Raw genomic sequence first — 20557 nt, 5'->3', positions numbered from 1 at the left:
TTATACAAATTTTATACAATATATCTTTTGTATTTGATTTATATATATTTTGTCTGTGGTGTGTGCTTCTTCCTCTCTAAAATTCCAATCAAAACTTACTCTCTTAATATAATTTTGATACATATCAATAACCTTATATAAAAAGATAGTATTGATAACAGAAATACAAATTTTATACAATGATTCATACATTATATAACTATTTTTATTTTTTCATACAACATTCAAATAAGAAAATATATATAACTACAACAGAATAAAATTTACATACAATTATAATACAAATTTATTACAATTTTGTAAATACATTGTATGTCATGTGTTCTTCTTCTTCTTCGAGTTTCAATCTGAAGTTCAACCAAAATCAAGTCTAATCTTCACAAAAAAAAACCCTCAAAATTGAGATATTAACTCCAAATAATATTCTCAATTGTTTGTATCAACACTCAATCCATACAAATAATGATTTTTAAAAATCCAAATTCGAGTTCTAAGCTTCAAAACTTTTTAATGGTTGTCAATGGTGGAGAGTCAAACACCTTCAAAATTTATTGATTGACAATTTTAATTTGAATACCAATTGTGCAATATGAAAGGAAATTGCTAAGTTAAAACGATTGAAATCCATTGATGAATTCCATTAAAACTCTATACAATAACAAGAAAGCATAAAAAAAACAGAGAACATTAAATGAAGAAAAATTAGGGAAAAAAACAGAGAAGGAGAGTAGAGAGACAAATAGAGAGATACAGAGGAGATGAAGAGAGAGAGAGTGAGCAAGTTTAAAGGGATAAAGAAATAATTGATATTCCTTATTCAATTCCTAATATAAAGGGATAATCATTTAAAATTTATTTGTGTATAATTGATAAATTGTATATGATCATGTAATTTAATTGAAACTTGAGTACGAAAGTTAATAAGATTTTAAATAATTGCTGGTGCATATTGAAAACAAGATGGTATATCTGTAAATAAGTTCAAAATTTGGTCTATTTACGAAAAGCAGCTTTACAAGATATCTACAACATATCTACTGCAGGACATATTCACACAAGTATGCACAGAAATCGAGAGATATTTTTGTCAAAACGATGGGAGTGAAGAAAATGGAAGGAGGAGGAAAGAGATTGAAATGCACCAGAAATGATAACAATAACATGGACCAAGACGAAGAAGAGGAAGAAGAAGAAGGAGAAATCTTTTATGATGATTATGAAGTAGGAAGGGAAAATGAACAAGTTCCTTCTTCACAGCAGCCAGTTGGATTTTTCTACCCTTTAACGACGCCGTCTTCTATCGTCGTTTCTGATGCCTTAGAACCTGATCTTCCTATCATATATGTGAATACTGTGTTCGAAATTTCTACTGGTTATCGCGCTGATGAAGTCCTCGGTCGTAACTGGTAAGTTATTTTCTTCTTTTGTTTATTTGTGTGTCATATCACATATGGGTTTTGGATAGTATAAATTGGGGAAGTTAGCTGATCTGAGCTGTTTTAAGTGTATATAGGAATTAATTTTTGCCATTTAGATTGTATTTGAACAAAATGTAGGGTTGGAATTGCAAATTTGACGAAAATTCTGAGGTGGAGAATCGGAGTTAGCTTCTTTTTTTCCCCTCTTCTTTTTGAGTAGCTTTCGAATGAATTTGTTTTCAAAATTTCCTTTTTTTTTCTTTTATTGGATCTTATGCAGTTAGTCTACTTTTACTTGTAATTGTCGATTTTTTTTCTTGTATTATGTTTGCAAATTGTGTGTGTTATATGAGTGTAGTGCTGTTTGGATACCTCCAATTCGTTGGACTTTCTCAGCTTAATTGTTGAATTTTTCTTGTTTAGTTTTAATTGAGAATTTTGCTGATCTGAGCTTGATACGTTGTTCTAACTTTATTTGTGAAAAACAAAACTTTATCTAAGTACTAATTTTGGATTTCTTTTAGTATACTGTAGTTTGAACAAAATGTTGGATTTTGAATTGCAAATAGCTGAAAAATTTTGCGGGGAGAATTGGAGTTAGAGGTGTTTTTTTTTTGTTGAGTAGAGAAGAACTGCTCATGTCATTGTCATTTATCTCTTAGATAAATCCTTGTCAAGAAGCATATTTAATGTAATGAAGGATATGACAACTGTATAGAGAGCTCAAAAGTTGACGTATAATGCACACTTGAAAGGAAATATCAAGTCGGATCGTTGTTAATTCCTTATAGATAATAAAAAAGATCATGTCGGATCGTTGTGAATTTTTTTAATTTACTAGCTAAACTACCCTTTCAAGATCACCAGGTGAATTCCCCTGACCTAGTAGAAGCTTGATGTTAGGATCCGTAGGAGTATCAATAGGCCTGTAATCCATCATTCTTATCTCCTTAACAATTTTAAGAGTATCCTTCCGCTGTGTGAAGACAATGCTCGACGTGGATCTTGTAACTAAACGCCTAGGAAATACCACAATTTGCCCAAATATTTGGTTTGAAAATGATGATTAAGATGTCATCTTGACTTAAATATATCCTTCTAATTACTACGTGTAATAACTGTGTCATGAACGTAAATCACCATTTAAATACACGCTCAAAACAGAATGCTGATAGAATACAAAAGAAACAACCTTACCGCAGTTCATTCCTATTTTCTGAACACCTATACTGAACTTATTAGATCATGCTCAAGGTTACATAACCTACATACAGACCTTGAGACTCTCTAAGATGGTTGTTTCACATAAACTTCATCCTCAAGATCATTAACATTCTTGATGTCCAACTAATAAGGAGGTCAATAATGAACAACAGATATGGACAAAGAAAGACGGATTGATGCAATTTTAGCTACAGGATATAGATTATCACCATCAAGCCCAAATACTTGAGTATTATCTTTTGCGTCCTGACAATCTTTAAGTTGAAATAAGTTTGACAATCTTGAGTATTATACTTGACGACCTTTGCATATAAACTTAGGGACAACTGACTGTAATTTTGCTTGGAGGTAAAGGAACAAGCTTCTAAGTACTATTAAAGTGTAGAGCCGGCATCTCCTCAATCATAGTCTGTTCTCGTCCTAGATGAGAGGGTTTCACCTCTAGACTTAATGAATAGCAACAGAGGACAAGGAAGACGCAAATGCACAATGGGACGGAAATAAATGATGATAACCCAAAAATGTATAAAGGGGAGAAGTGTTACAAGTGGAGTGAATACATTTTTGAAAGCCACCGAGGAGGCTAGGACTAGACAAGCTCGCAAAAGGAAAAGGAATCCGCTGTAGAGCATTGATGATGATAAATCAAGATTGGTGGTGCTGCGGGAGGAGGTGGAAGTTTGGAGTTTGGATTAATATTAGAGAAAACAAGAGGGTAGGAGAGAAAGGTAATTTTCTTTGCATCAAGTGGTGGCAAGACAGGGGAATGAAACCTCTGGCTTTCGAAATGCCAAAATTGACTTAGGTATTCTGAAAATATTGGGTCTAAAAAGCAGTAGACATAAGGTTTTGGAAGAATTTTAAGGAAAACCTTTTTAAAAAATTTTGTTGGGTAATGTACTTCGGATTAAGTTTTGAGATTTGAAAATTTTTGAACTTGAAGGGGAAAATAGTGTTTGGATCGTAAAAGAGTTGCCGAAGAAGCTGTATTTTTCTAGGTTTTGGATTCCAAAGCTTTTCCAGAAGTGCTTTCCGAAACCAGGGTCTTTCATATACCAAGCAAGAATGTTTCTTGGGAAGTTCTGAAAGACATACCTTAACCAAACCCCTTCAAGGTCAAATGATTCTGTTCCATTCTTTTTTTCGCTTAATTAAAAACTAATACCCGTTTCCATTCTGTCTTCCGTTCTTTTAATCCAACTAACCCTAGTTAATGCAGAAATAAGTTCACTTATTCTAGAAATAAAGCTATGGGATACAAAAGAACTATGTTTGATTGCACACACTCGCTCAAACATGACTTAAAGTGCTAATGACCTTGGACTACCTGCTATCCCTGTAAAAATAAAGAAGGTGAACTACTGGACCAAAAAGCTTAAGCCACACCTTTTACGCATGCTGATTCTCAGAAAAGAAATTTACTGAATTATAATAAGATGCTTTAAGTCTATGGTAATGGCCATCACATTCATTGTAAGGCAAGGCCATCACACTGATTGTAAGGTGAGCGCAATGGATCTGAAGCTGTTTCTCTCTATTGTGTGTGAACTGAGCAGAAAAGTTTTTGGGCCGCAAAATTAGCTATTCATCTTTTTGAAAAATATTATAGGACTTACTTTTGTTCCACTAAATGCATTAGGAGTTCTGGGTGTATGGAACACCGCCGCATCTTCCACAAAGTTGAGATGGAATGTTCTCATTTCTATGATCAAAATAACAATCCTAAGAACTGAAGTTACCTATTGAATCAGAGCTCAGTGTGATGACCCGCCATGTCATCATGCCACATAGGCGCCATTTGACATATATTAATGCCATGTGGAAGCTTACATAAGAAGAATGCTAGCATTTGTGAGAAGATTCTAGAGAGGTATGAACATTTCCTTAGGAAGAACCTAGATCCTTATGGATTTGCTGGGAAAGTCCTTGGAATCTTCTAGGCTTGTAGAGAATTCTAGAAAAAGCCCTTATCTTGTAAATATCAAGGACTTGTGTAATAATTAATATTTACACACTAGCCCCTAGAAAACTAGTATATAAAGGGGCCATTCATTTGTAATTCATCAAGCAAACAATTCAAGTTCTCTCTAATACAAAGCTTCCTTGAACAATTCTCTTGTGTTCTTTCTTCCATTCTCTTAGCGATCTTAAAGGTAGTAAGGCTGACTTGGCATAGCAATAACGTGAGCAAGTTGTGCAAGATCGTGAGCGAGTTGTCAAGTGCCGCACGTGTACTTAGTTAACAACTAAGGACGTGACAACGTGGTATCAGAGCGAAGGTTTCAACTAAGGGAATGGCGAACGTCAGAGAAATTAACGTTGCCAACACCCAACCCAACGTCATCCAGGATGCTGCTGGCAAGAGCGGCCGTAGCAAAAAGAAGAATGCCACCAACAAGAGCCAAGAGGTGCCACCTGAGGTTGTGTCAAACGAAGGGCTTACATCCCAAGAACCATCTGCCACTGAGGCGAGCGAGGATGAAGTGGAGGTCCTTCCAGAGGACGTCTCGCTTGGTAAAGAGTGGGTGATGAAGATGAACGCGGGGATGGATGCCGTGGAGATATTTGGCCAACGCTTGGGGAAGGTGGAAGGCACCCTTAATGTTCTTGAGGGGCACACTCTTGAAGAGATTGAGAGTATCCGAAATGACTTGGAGGGACGTACACAGACTGAGATGGAACTAAGGCAAACCATCACTGCCTTAGAGTGCAGACTCATGGAGGCTTTGAGTACTATCGATGCTATGAAGGCAAAGATAGAGTCACTCGAGTAGCATGTCAATGCTGGCATGACTGAGGTAGCCAGCAATGTTGTGGTGACGAGGGAGGCCAAGATCGAGGCTCCTAAACCCCCGGTGTTCAAAGGTGTTCGTGATGCGCAAGAAGTGGAAAACTTCCTTTGGCACTTGGAGAACTACTTCAGACACGGCAAAGTGAGGGACGACGAGGCCAAGATCAATACTACGGTATTGTACCTCTCAGAGACTGCCATGCTATGGTGGAGAAGGAAGATGACCAACGTGGATAAAGGTCTAGGTACTATTAGCACATGGGATCAGTTCAAAGCGGAGTTCAAGCGACAGTTCTTTCCAAACAATGTCTTGTACGAGGCAAGGCGCAAACTTAGGGAATTGAAGCAAACAGGGAGCATACGTAACTATGTCACGGATTTCACTACCCTTATGCTTCAAATCTCCAACCTGACCAATGATGACTTGTTGTTCCACTTCATGGACGGGTTGCAAAATTGGGCTAAGCAGGAGTTGCAACGCCGACAAGTCACTGATATAGACCAAGCCATAGTGGAGGCCGAATCATTGATGGACTTCAAGCATGACAAGCACGACAAAGGCAATGGCAAGGAGTCAAAGGTTAACAATGTCAAAGGTGGGGGAGACCGTGGCAAAGGCAAGGAGATACAACAACAATACTCCAAGACTTAAGATTTCAAAAAGTCGAGTGGCCGTCAGGGCTACGCCGAGAAGAAGGCACAGGTCGAGAAGAAGGTATGCTATATATGCGGAGGGCCACATGGCTTCAGGAATTGTCCTGGCCTCAAGAGCCTCAGTGCCATGGTACGTGAGCGGAAGGAGCAGCCACAAGGAGAGAGTCCGGGAATCGCACAGTTGGGTATGATCGGATTATGTGGTGCTGTCACGAAGCAAGCTATCCAACCTACCGAGAATGGCAATCAGTACGTGGATCTCACCATCAACAACAAGCCCGCTCGTGCAATGGTGGACACTGGAGCAACTCATAATTTCGTGACTGAGGCTGCCGCAAAGAGACTGGAATTGAAGCTTGCTCCAACCAACTCTCGCATCAAGACCGTGAATGCCGAGATATAGAATGCTCGTGGGGTAGCTAATGGAGTTGGTGTCAAATTGGGAACTTGGAAAGGTATGACAAACTTTACCGTAACCGCTATGGATATCTTTGACATCATACTGGGGCAAGAGTTCTTTAGACATTGTCATACTTTAATCGACCCCTACCTCCAACGTCTCTTGGTTATGGAGAGAGAAGGAGCTTGCATGGTACCTACAGTGACTATGCCACACGGACAGATCCAAGCACAACTCTCAACTATGCAGGTTGTCAAGGGGATCAAGAAGGGGAGCCCACATTCGTGGCAACCATTGCAAGTCTAGAGGAAGACAAGAATTTTCAAGAGACAGTGCTGCCTTGCACAGAGAAGTTGCTTGAGGAGAACAAAGATGTCATGCCCGAGGAGTTGTCTAAGCACTTGCCACCTAGGCGAGAGGTGGATCACAAGACTGAGTTGGAGCCAGGGGCTAAACCACCCGCATTTGCCCCATATCGTATGGCACCGCCCGAGCTGGAGGAGCTCAAGAAACAATTGAAAGAGTTGTTGGATGCTGGTCACATTCGCCCATCAAAGGCACCTTTTGGCGCACCAGTATTGTTCCAGAAGAAGAAGGATGGATCGCTGCGTTTGTGCATAGACTACCGAGCACTTAATAAGGTCACCGTGAAGAATAAGTACCCAATCCCGCTCATTGCTGACTTGTTCGATAGACTTGGGCAAGCCAAGTACTTTACCAAGGTGGATCTTCGAAAGGGCTACTACCAGGTTCGCATTGCGGAAGGGGATGAGCCAAAGACAGCATGTGTGACGAGATATGGAGCCTTTGAGTGGTTGGTGATGCCCTTCGGCTTAACCAATGCACCGGCCACATTTTGCACCCTTATGAACAAGATCTTCCATCCCTACCTTGATCAGTTCGTGGTAGTCTACCTAGACGACATAGTCATCTACAACAACACCTTGGAGGAGCACATGGAGCACTTAAGGAAGGTTTTCCAAGTCTTGCGAGAGAACAAGCTATACATCAAGAGGGAGAAATGTGAGTTCGCGCAATCAAAGGTGCACTTCTTGGGCCATGTCATTAGCAATGGCGAGCTACGCATGGACGATGCTAAGGTAAGTGCTATCCAGGAGTGGGAGGCACCCATAAAGGTAACTGAGTTGAGATCCTTCCTTGGCCTTGTTAACTACTATCACCAGTTCATCAGGGGATACTCAGCAAAGGCCGCACCATTGACTGAGTTTCTAAAGAAGAACAAGCCATGGGTTTGGACGGAGCATTGTCAAAAGGCGTTTGAAGGCCTTAAGACAGCTGTAACAGAGGAGCCAGTCTTGGCGTTACCTGACTTTGCCAAGACTTTTGAGGTGCACACAGATGCCTCAGACTTTGCCATTGGGGGTGTCCTGATGCAGGATAAGCATCCCATAGCATTTGAGAGCCGCAAGTTAAATGAGACGGAGCGGCGTTACACGGTACAAGAGAAGGAAATGACTGCCATTGTGCATTGCCTTCGTACATGGAGACATTATCTGCTCGGGTCGAGGTTCGTGGTCAAGACTGATAATATGGCTACTAGCTACTTTCAAACACAGAAGCTCACACCAAAGCAGGCTAAGTGGCAGGATTTCTTAGCCGAGTTTGATTATGCGCTGGAGTATAAGCCGGGAAAAGGTAATGTTGTAGCCGATGCCTTAAGCCGGAATGCCGAGCTTGCTGCAATCACTTCAGCGAGATGGGACATTCGGGAGGCTATAAAAGAAGGCATGCATCATGATCCAGCAGCCAGACAGCTTATCGAGTTAGCTAACAAAGGCAAGACGAGACGGTTTTGGATAGAAGACGGCCTACTACTTACCACAGGTCGGCGGGTCTACGTTCCTAAGTTTGGAGACATTAGACGACGGATCATAAGGGAGAGTCATGACACAATGTGGGCTGGTCATCCAGGTCAACGTCGCACTAGGGCCTTGGTTGAATCAGTCTACTATTGGCCACGCATGCGAGATGACATAGAGTGCTATGTGCAGACTTGTCTTGTCTGTCAACGGGACAAGGTTGAACAACAACAACCCGGAGGACTTTTGGAGCCACTACCAGTTGCAGAGCGTCCATGGGAGAGCGTGACTATGAACTTTATCACTTGCCTACCGAAGTTTGATAGTTATGGTACTATTATGGTGGTCGTGGATAGATTTTCCAAATATGCCACCTTCATGCCCGCCTCACCGGGTTGCACAGCTAAGGAAGCCGCCAAGCTATTCTTTAAGAACGTGGTAAAGTATTGGGGCTTACCAAGGCATATCATCAGTGATCGAGACCCCCGCTTCACTGGGAACTTTTGGAGAGAGTTGTTCGACATACTTGGTACGGAACTGCACTTTTCTACTAGTTTCCACCCACAGACGGATGGACAAACGGAACGGGTCAATGCCTTACTAGAATGCTACTTGAGGCATTATGTAAGCACGCATCAGAAAGATTGGGCAAGGCTTCTAGACATTGCCCAATTCTCTTATAACTTGCAGCGGAGTGAGTCCACGGGGCGGACACCATTTGAGCTAGCCACAGGCCAACAACCACAAACTCCACATTCATTACCAGCCGCGTTCAAGGGAAAGAGTTTGGGGGCTTATCATATGGCCAAAGGATGGGAGGAACAGCTTGACACTGCTAAGTCGTACTTGGATAAGGCAGCTAAGAAGATGAAGAAGTTTGCGGACCGTAAGCGGCGTCCCACGAACTATAGAGTTGGGGACATGGTCATGGTGAAGTTTAACCCAAGACAGTTCAAAGCACTACGGGGCATGCATCAGAATCTGATTCGCAAGTATGAGGGGCCATTTAAGATCGTCGGCAAGGTAGGCAAGATCTCATACAAGCTTGACATGCCATCGTATCTTAAGATCTACCCTGTCTTCCATGCCAGCATGCTTAAGCCATATCATGAAGATAAGGATGATCAGAGTAGGGGCCAATCAAGTCGAGCGCCAATGACTATCACCGCCTCGCATGATCGGGAGATTGAGGCTATCATAGATTACCAGGCTAGGAGAAAACAAGGGCAAAAAGCCACCGCTATGTTCCTCGTCCATTGGAAAGGGCAATCACCGGAGGAGGCCACGTGGGAACGATATGAAGACTTGTGGCAATTCAAAGATAAGATTCGAGAGTGTATGCAGCAGCATTGCGCCGCGGTTGTCGCAATATTGGGTGGGGGAGAGTGTGATGACCGGCCATGTCATCATGCCACATAGGCGCCATTTGGCATATATTAATGCCATGTGGAAGCTTACATAAGAAGAATGCTAGCATTTGTGAGAAGATTCTAGAGAGGTATGGACATTTCCTCAGGAAGAACCTAGATCCTTATGGATTTGCTAGGAAAGTCCTTGGAATCTTCTAGGCTTGTAGAGAATTCTAGAAAAAGCCCTTATCTTGTAAATATCAACGACTTGTGTAATAATTAATATTTACACACTAGCCCCTAGAAAACTAGTATATAAAGGGGGCCATTCATTTGTAATTCATCATGCAAACAATCCAAGTTCTCTCTAATACAAAGCTTCCTTGAACAATTCTCTTGTGTTCTTTCTTCCATTCTCTTAGCGATCTTAAAGGTAGTAAGGCTGACTTGGCATAGCAAGAACGTGAGCAAGTTGTGCAAGATCGTGAGCGAGTTGTCAAGTGCCGCACGTGTACTTAGTTAACAACTAAGGACGTGACATCAGACTACACAATAATAAGAGTGTTACCTTTAAGTGAAAATTTTATCGGCCTAAGAAGTTGCAAATTGCTGCAACAACTCAGACTGCTGCTGGGTTGCGTCAGGTGCTTTTATGGTGTTTTTTGTGTGTCAGGTGCTTTATTTCAAATGACTACTGCTTTTAAGATCATGTCTCACAAGGGATAAGCTAAAGTTGAAAACAACGGAGTAACACTGTGATTTAGGGAAAAGAAAGCTTAAAAATCTATGCATATTATGTAGTTAAAAGGGATATAAGCTGAGACACAAGAGTGTCTCTAAAACTGTGTCAAAAAGAGTGTCCTGTGTCAGAGTGGTGCCTCTTGAATTGAAACTGGTTGGATGGATGATTCTTTTGCTGGTGATTTGTATATCCTTTTGATTCAATTAAGTGATCTAATTGTCCAAAGTAACAATGATGGCGTGAGTCTTACTTCAAAATATAGTTACCACTCCATCAAAAATTTCAGAATATACAAGCAAATAAACAACTATGGTGTATATCTTATCTTTATATCTACTATGATTATCCGGTAGACTAGAATTTATTTTCCTCCTTGGAATAATTTTTGTGTCACAAGGATAAAGAATAGTCAAAATATAGGTTTTGATTAGTCACTAAATGACAACCTAATGCTAGTATATTGTCAAATATATTGTAACTTATCTGTCCCTTGACATTATCAATTCTTTAATAAAATTGTTCAACGGAGATGTTATAGCTGATTCTTCCTTTTCTTCTTCTTTTTATATTACAAGTTTCTGTGGATATCTACCTGTGGGCATACTAGATAAGCTTTTTCCTGCATTTACCATTGACTTCAAAATTTCTAATATTGAAGCATCTGCTATATGTTAACATCATTTTACTATTTGAGGAATCTTGACACGTTCACTGATTCATTTGCTTCAGTCGGTTTTTACAATTTAGAGATCCACGAGCCCAAAGGCGGCATCCTTTGGTGGATCCTGTTGTTGTTTCTGAGATCAGAAGATGTCTTGAAGAAGGTGTTGAATTCCAAGGGGAGCTTCTCAACTTTAGAAAGGATGGTACACCTCTGGTGAACAGGCTAAGGCTAGCACCAATACATGGTGATGATGGCACAGTTACCCATGTTATAGGGATTCAAATATTTTCTGAAGCAAAAATTGACCTGAATACTGTGTCATATCCTGTTTTCAAAGAAACTTGCCAGCCTCAATGTGACAAGTCTAGCAAATACTCTATTAAAAGCGGTGATTTACTGCAATGTCAGCACCGTGAAATATGTGGTATTCTTCATCTCTCTGATGAAGTGCTAGCTCACAACATTTTATCTCGGTTGACACCAAGGGATGTTGCGTCCATTGGCTCTGTTTGCAGAAGGATACGTCAATTGACAAAAAATGAACACGTGAGAAAAATGGTTTGTCAAAATGCATGGGGAGCAGATGTCACAGGAGTGCTGGAACACATGACTAAAAGATTAGCTTGGGGGCGCCTGGCTAGGGAGCTAACCACTCTTGAAGCCGTTTGTTGGAAGAAACTGACAGTTGGAGGGGCTGTAGAGCCTTCACGTTGCAATTTCAGTGCATGCGCTGCAGGGAACCGGCTGGTGTTATTTGGAGGGGAAGGTGTTAATATGCAGCCAATGGACGATACATTTGTTCTCAATCTTGATGCTGCTAATCCAGAGTGGCGACGAGTTAGTGTCAAATCATCTCCACCAGGACGGTGGGGCCATACTCTCTCGTGCCTTAATGGTTCCTGGTTGGTGGTATTTGGTGGGTGTGGGAGGCAGGGACTGCTTAATGATGTGTTTGTTCTTGATTTAGATGCTAAACAGCCAACATGGAAAGAAGTATCTGGTGGAACTCCGCCCCTTCCTAGATCCTGGCACAGCTCATGCACAATGGAAGGCTCAAAGTTAGTTGTTTCTGGTGGCTGCACAGATGCAGGGGTGCTCCTCAGTGATACATATTTGTTGGATCTCACTATTGACAAGCCTACATGGAGAGAAATTCCAACTACGTGGGCTCCTCCATCAAGATTGGGACACTCACTCTCAGCTTATGGGAAGACAAAAATTCTAATGTTTGGTGGACTTGCCAAGAGTGGTCACTTGCGGTTAAGATCAGGGGAATCATACACGATTGACTTGGAGGACGAAAGGCCACAGTGGAGGCAACTTGAGTGTGGGGCGTTCACAGGAGTAGGAAGTCAGAATGCTGTGATTCCTCCTCCTAGACTTGATCACGTCGCTGTAACCATGCCTTGTGGCCGGATTATCATTTTTGGAGGTTCAATTGCCGGACTGCACTCTCCTTCACAACTATTTTTATTGGATCCTTCTGAGGAAAAACCGTTATGGAAGACTCTCAATGTACCTGGGCAACCTCCAAAGTTTGCTTGGGGTCATAGCACATGTGTGGTTGGAGGAACAAGGGTCTTGGTCCTGGGAGGCCATACGGGGGAAGAATGGATTCTAAACGAATTGTATGAATTGTGCTTAGCGAGCAAGCAAGATTCTGATGCATGATGTGGCTAATTAAATTCGTGCAGAATTGATATATAAATATCTTCTGAAAATGCTCTGGAGTCATGGAGAAACTTTACATTTTCCTTGAGAATGGTTCCACTCTAGGCACCGGAACACACCATGTCGTAGATTCGAGTATCTTATGCAGCTTGTGTAAATAAGCTTTTGATCTTGCTGTTTGTAGTCCCTTGTTTTGTATCACAAGTGCTTGCAGTTCTGATTTTCTGTGCGAGTGGAATTGCATGTAATGTGAATATCTGTTCCTGCAGGCCATTTGGTGGCTGGAATTTCTTATGCTTTTTGCCGTTGTATTTATATATTCTATTCACTGGTTTCTGAGTCTTAATCTATACATTATCCTTCTTTTTAGGTACTTGGTTATTCCGCTTAACAAGGATAAACGTTTTCTTTCACAAAAAAGAGTGAGTTTAGACTGCAGTCCAGTCCTAGTTGGGGAGGAGGTACATTGGGAGACTTTTCCGAATCTTTTAACTCACTGAAACAATGAAAAGGAGAAGGGGTAGATTCAGAGAATGCAAATAACACTTTCAAGAATGTTACTATAGGGAGTGGGTAACAAAAGAACAAGATGAATATTGCTTACAAATTAATTTGCATGCAGGCATTTATTCATGTAGATTTAGAGCCTGTTTGGCAATGAATTTTTTTTTCAAAATCAGTGTTTGACCGAAAAATTTTCAATTCACTTGAAGATGACTTTTGGAATTTTTCGAAAATTTTAAAAACTTTCAATATTTTCACTCACAAAAATTCAATAACAACTTAAAATTATATTCATGTCCAAACACAACTCTAATTTTCAAATACCATTTTCACTTGAAATGTTTTTTTACCTTTTTTTGAAATTTTACAATTCTTATGTCCAAACACCCACTTACTATAAACATGCCCTTACGATCGAAAGTAAAATTCTGGCGCCACCATCGCTTTCATCAAGTTCCCTTAAAATTTTTACTACTCCCTCTATCTCAAATTACCTGTCGTATTTTTCTTTTACACGACCATTAAGAAACATTAATTAGAAGGGTTCTTGACTATTTTACCCTTATTTATGTCCTAAGATATAATCTTTCTTCATTGAATATTTATGTGTCATCTTCATCTTCAAAAACAATTACTACTAAAGGTAAAATTAGAAAAATATAATTAATTTTGTTTTGAACTTCTAAAATGACAAATAATTTGAGACAACTATTTTTAGAAATCACGACAGATAATTTGAGATAAAAAAAGTAATCACCAATGAAATTGAAGAAAATAGTACTACATATTAGAACTAAATGTTTGATGTTCGTATTAAAGTTAAAGGGAGGGGTCAAATAGATTTAAATATGATCAAAGCGAGAATAATTGGTCCCATTTATTTTTCAGCATCGACCAATATATAACATTTGTATGATAAGAACTGGAGATATTAATGTATAAAATAGTATTTACTCAGTTAGATAGCATATGAGGGTGATTTACACAAATAGGCTAGTTTTGTGCCGCTACTTAGATTTTGTCCCTGTTTCGACAACTATGCGGAAATGGCCTATGTAAGTTTAATAAGAAAATTCTGGACTGAAATGCCCCTAATCTGAAAATTCGCACAGCAACTCCTTCAAGGGACACTCATGATTCCGTTAAATGCAGGAGCCACGGGCGAAGCCAGTTTTTGCTAAGAGAAAATGATACTTTATAGTCACTCTCAAAATAATAGCAAAAGAAAAAATAAATATTTTTTTAAATATTTTTGTATATATATATACATTCTGTATGTTATATACAAAAAATATACAAACTTTATACATTTTCGGCTATCAAATGTAAATAGTTTTTACCGCGGGCTAAAAGTGATAATTGCCCTTTTGCTAAGCTTGGTCAATTGACCACCATTCGTCGAAACATTACGAGAAATTATACTGTGTATATAAGTAAAATATTAGATTTTAGATGCATATATCAAACATTTTTTGTGGAATTTTTTTATATCTTTCATGTTTGAACATTCTTGTGGAAATTTCTGTCTTTGTTACTGACTCAACTATCTATTGACTAAAACCTTTGTTTGTTTGCTGGAACTGCTTATCTGGAAATATTTAGCTGGCTCCTCGAATGTAAATTGACATGGAGTTTGAGGCTTTCAGAACGTTTCATGCTAATAAATGTTTCTTTTTTACTTAAAAAATGCTATGCGAAGTTAAGGTTAATCGGCAATAGTGATAACAACTCTATTAATTTTGCTAAGAGAAACGCTGGAACGACGAACCACAAATTTAATTTACTATCAATTCTTTTTCTAACAAAAAGCTCAATGCATCTTAAATTATACCAATTGACATGATTTTGTGGTATATACATTCTACCTATCTTGTTCAATTGTTTATAAATTCTACGGCTTTGGCATAACTCTGTGTTATATCTATTCTATCTATCTTATTTGATTGTTCATAAATTTCTACCGGATAGATTGTATGGGGTAAAATTAGTTTATAATAAATGGTCGAATGGTAGCATAACACGTGAAATTGAAGATAGGCAAAAGGCAAGTCAAGTAACAACTAGCCCCGGATAAAACGGGTAAATCCCGAAGGGAGCGTAGTCAGTAGGAGCAGATCGAGTATTTGCCATCGGATAGCATTTAATAAGAAAATATTCTCTAACACTAAATGAGCAGCCATTGCAGAGAATATTTACATTCATGGCCTGCCGTTACATATTCATCATTGGCATTTTTATTATTATTTAAGAGTAGCTTGATCTTAGGATCTTGCTTCCCTAGATAAAACTATAAATAGTAGGCTCACTAGCCATTGTAAGACAGAAATTCTTGGCAAACATATGATATATTTTATTTTTGCTCTCAATTAAACAACTGTACTTGTTATTTATAACTGCTTTCACTTTTGTCCTCGGAGACATTGCGCCCGGAGCCAGGCTCGTCATCTTCTTCAATTTCAATTGCTAAATCTCATTTTAATCTTATTTATTTATCATTTTTGGATCAAATCAGTTCGCTTGCTTATGAATCACGTAACAAATTTTATTGTTCTGTTTTACGGGTAAACAGTTTTGTGCCCACTGTGGGGCTTAGACAGTTGCATAATTGCTTTGATTCTTACGTTTGTCGCTAACTTGTTTGATTTTTTTCTTAGTAAGAAATTAGATATGGCAGCTAATGATGTCAATATCACGCACAACGTAGAGGGGCACGAAGATTTGCCTCAACAAGATGACTCAATTAGCGACACCCATAACGATAGGGATGAAACAACCCCGGTTCGTGAAGGGCAATACCACTGGCATGTGCGGGAGCCAACTCCTAATGATGCGGAGGAGGAACAACAACAACAACAACAACAACGATCCAGTATAGTCCCACAAGTGGGGTCTGGGGAGGGTAGTGTGTACGCAGACCTTACCTCTACCCCGATGGGGTAAAAAGGCTATTTCCGATAGACCCTCGGCTCAAGAAGAAGAAAAGACAAAAAGAGACAATATATCAGTACCATCAATAAAAAACCATGGAAATATCATGGAAATAGTGAAAATCTTAAGAGAACAGCAAAAATCAATCATGAGCCATCTCTCAAGGCAGGACCGGGTAATGACGAAGTTAAAACGAACGTTGTCAGGTGCTTTCAATAATGCAAATGGAAGGGGCCCGGTTCTCCCCAGCATTTCTTTAAATCAAACGGCTCAGAGGGTCGACAATAACACCCCAAGGGTAAATTCGATTTCGATGGTGCCAGGGGAACTGGTAGCGGATAGGGAAATGACAACTAGAATAACCCCTTCAAAAAAGAGCTCATAAGGTATATGAGGGAAATAAACGAAAGAATGAATCAAAATGCGAAGTAGTCTCACGCCCGAATGGATCAGATTCCGGGCATCGCCAGTTCTGAAAGGCAAATTCAAAAAAATACACACAATTGCCATTTAAGCCGAGCGCAATGCCACAATTAATTCCAAAGAGGTTCAAAATGCCGGACATACCAAAGTACAATGGGACCTCGGATCCACAGGAGCACGTCACAACCTACACCACAGCTATGAAAGAGAACGATTTGGCTCAATATTAGATCGAATCGGTCTTGCTGAAAAAGTTTGGCGAAACCCTTACAAAAGGGACCATGACATGGTACTCACTCTTACTCGAGCATTCAATTAACTCTTTTGAGATACTTGCAGATTCATTCATTAAGGCCCAAGCCAGGGCAAGGAAGGTCCAAGCCAGGAAGGCGGATATATTCAGGATTGTGCAAGGTGAGTCCGAATTGGTGCAAGAATTCGTGATCTGGTTCCAAAAAGAAAGGATGCTGCTACCGGTTGTACTAGATGAGTAGACAACAGAGGCGTTCACAAAAGGGTTTGAATCCACTGAGCTCTGACGCCTCCCAGAAATTGAAGGAAAGCCTGCTCGAATTCCAAGCAATCACATGGGAAAATGTTCATAACCGTTATGAGTCAAAAATAAATATAGAGGACGATCGGCTCGGGTTCCTGACATCAACCAAGGGAGGGGATCGAGGCAAGAATCAGGACAAGTTTAAAAGCAACTTCGATGTGGATCAACGATCTTCTGCCGTATGAAAGAACCTAGAGTAACAACAACAAAGGGTTTTGGTCCTCAGATAGGTTCATTCCCAAAAAGAACAGACCGTGGCAGTAACATCAGGTCATTATAAGGGACTTCACATATCCTTGGTTATCATATTACAACTTAACATCATCTTAGTGGAGTTGGTATCGGCTACGAGGAATATCAAAGAAGCACGATTTTCGAAGCCAATCAGATTCGATCCAACTTGTAGTGTGAATATCATGAGACTCACGGTCATAAAACTGGGGGCTGCTGGCATCTACATGAAGAGGTGGAAACATTATTGAAGAATGTCCATCTCAGGGAATTTTTAAGTGATCGATCCAAGAACAATTACGACCAAAGCTGGGATAATACAGAGCCTTCAAAAGAGGCAAAAAAGTCTCCTCGGTTGACCGTCAACATTATTTTTGGAGGGAACAAAATTAACGGTGTAACCTTCTTGGCGGCCAAGAAAATAAAGATATCGGTAACTCACAACAAGAAACTTCGAGAAGTCGCAAAAGATGATATCACCTTCACAGAGGAAGACACTGACATACTTCTTCTGCTACATAATGACGCTTTTGTAATCTCTCTTAATGTTTTATATTTCAAAATTAAGGGTGTTATGATTGCCCCAAGAAGCTCAGCCAACATCATCCAATGGAGAGTGCTGGAACAAGAAAAGTTGACCGGAAGCATCATACCGACGACAAAACTCTTAGCTGGATTCAACTTGACAAGTGTGACAACCCAATGAGAGATCCTACTGCCCATGAACACCGAAGGGGCAACCAAGACCACCTTATTCGAAGTGGTAGATGGCGATATGGGCTATAATTTAATCCTCGGGAGGCCGTGGATACACGAGATGAAGTCAGTACCCTCGATATATCACCAGTTATTGAAATTTCCAACACCTGAAGGAATCAAGCAAATAAGAGGAAACCAACCGGCAGCAAGGGAAATGAACACGGTATCAATTTCTAGCAGCAAGGGGAAAGAGCCTAGAAAATAACAATTACAAGAATCGATGCCTTATCCCTTTTCGAACAAAGATGATAAAGGAGAGGAGTCATCATAATCCCACCAGGTGGCGAGATATTTGTAGGTACCAGAGGAGACAGATGCGACCAAATCAACCGTAGAGGAACTTGAGCAAGTGGCCTTGTTCGAAAAGTTCTTGGAAATAAAGTTTCACCTGGGGACATGATTAAAACCTGAGCTTAGGCTAGGGTTTGTCAATTTTCTTAAATCTAATGTTGACAGTTTTGCGTGGTCGCACTCGGATATGACAAGTATCCCATTAGAGGTGGCCATGCACAAACTAATCCTGGATCCAAATTTCCCACTGGTAAGGCAAAAGAAACGCCCGATAGTATAGGTCCAAAATAGGTTTGTTAAAGAAGAGGTAACCCGATTACTCGATATCGCTTCCATACGGGAGGTAAAATATTCAAAATGGTCAGCCAATATAGTGGTAGTTCCAAAAAAGAACAACAAATTTAGAATGTGCGTAGATTAGAAGGATTTAAATTAGGCATGCCCTAAAAACTCATTTCTTTGCCAAATATTGATCAAATGATTGATGCTACAGCTGGACACGAGTAAGTGAATTTCCTTAATGCTTACTATGAGTACAATCAAATCAAGATAAACCAATAGGATCAAGAAGAAACTTCTTTCATAACAAACTTTAGCACATATTGCTATAATGTGATGCCATTTGGGATTAAGAATGTCAGAGCCACTTATTAAAGGCTTGTTAACAAAATTTTTGAAAATCAGATAGGCAAAACAATGGAGGTATACATTGATGACATGTCAGTTAAGTCTTTAAATGCAGGAGATCATTTGAAAAACCTCCAAGAAACTTTCGATATCTTGAGAAAGCATAATATGAAACTCAACCCGAAAATATGTGCGTTCGGGGTTGGTTCCAAGAAATTCTTGGGGTTCCTGGTCTCGCAAAGAAGGATCGAGGTAAATCCCTATAAAATTAAAGCTATCTAGGACATTCCAGACCAATTGAAAAATGTAAAGGAGGTACAGAGGCTGACCGAATGATTGGCATCTCTAAGTAGATTATCTCGAGATCCTTTGAAAAGTGTCATCACTTCTTTTCACTTCTAAAAAAGAAGAACAATTTCGAATGGACTCCGGAATGCCAATAGGCCTTGAAAGAACTAAAAAGGTACCTATCAATCCCCCTGTTACTGTTAAAACCAGCGAAAGGCGAGCAGTTGCTAATATATCCAGCGGTCTCGAGAGTAGTGGTATGTGGCATTTTAGTCTTAGAGGAAGAAGGTACACAATTTCTTGTTATTATGTTAGTAAAATATTATTGGGAGCGGAGACTCGCTATCTGCACCTCAAAATTCTGGCCTTAGCTCTCGTAGACTCCTCTCGAAACTCGATAGCTGTTGTGAAAACCTTTCCCTTAAGGAATGTCTTTCACAAGCCTGAGTTATTAGGCTGTTTGACTAAATAAGCAGTCAAAATTAGTGAATTCGACATTGAGTACAAACCCAGGATTACAATCTGGTCACAAGTTTTGGCCAATTTTATGGCCGATTTTAGTCCTGGGTTAATGCCCTTGGCTGCTAAGGAAGCAATACTGGCGTCGGAAATGACATAAGGAGTCTGGACCTTTTTTACGGATGGAGCTTCCAGCATAAAAGTATCTAGTCTCGGGATAGTTCCAGTCACGCCCTCGGGAGAAACCCTGAGGCACACCATTAAGACTATTCCATTAACTAACAATGAAGTCGAGTATGAGGCTTTGGTTGCAGGACTTGAACTAGACCGGGGACTTGGCTCGAGGTCATCGAGATAAAGTATGATTCCCAGCTGGTAGTAAACCAAGTATACGTGATTTTTGACATGAAGGAGGAGCGTATGCAATGGTATGTGAACAAGTTTCAGGCATTGCTCACACAGTTCAAGGAATGGTCGATTATACACATTCCAATGGAAGAAAATATACACATTCCAAGCAGATGCATTGGCCAATTTAGGGTCATCTATGGAGATGAAAGGATTTGACTCCGGTACAGTTGTTCAACTTCTACACTCGGTGTTAGATGTGGATGGTTACTGCGAGGTCAATTCAACCAGCTTAGTTTGGGACTAGAGGAAAGAGTTCATCGAATACCTTCGGCATGACAAGTTACCAGAAGACCTGAAGGTGTCCTAGGCACTACGAACCAATGTAGCTCACTACTGCCTCGTGGATG

At 40.1% G+C, this 20557-nt stretch overlaps 1 protein-coding gene across 1 annotated transcript; it reads left to right on the top strand.

The window, feature by feature from the left end:
• Nucleotides 1-1038: 1038 nt before the first annotated feature.
• LOC104240079 (adagio protein 3) lies at nucleotides 1039-13102 on the top strand. Its single transcript, XM_070162439.1, has 2 exons — nucleotides 1039-1406; nucleotides 11128-13102. Exons 1-2 carry the CDS (start codon nucleotides 1096-1098, stop codon nucleotides 12731-12733), a joined length of 1917 nt encoding a protein of 638 aa, XP_070018540.1. The 5' UTR covers nucleotides 1039-1095; the 3' UTR covers nucleotides 12734-13102.
• The last annotated feature ends 7455 nt before the right edge of the window (nucleotides 13103-20557 follow it).

The sequence above is a fragment of the Nicotiana sylvestris genome, chromosome 11 (genome assembly GCF_000393655.2).
Source record: "Nicotiana sylvestris chromosome 11, ASM39365v2, whole genome shotgun sequence".
Classification (NCBI taxonomy): Eukaryota; Viridiplantae; Streptophyta; class Magnoliopsida; order Solanales; family Solanaceae; genus Nicotiana; species Nicotiana sylvestris.
The sequence above is the reverse complement of the archived record's forward strand: the minus strand, read 5'-3'. Positions and strand labels throughout refer to the sequence as shown.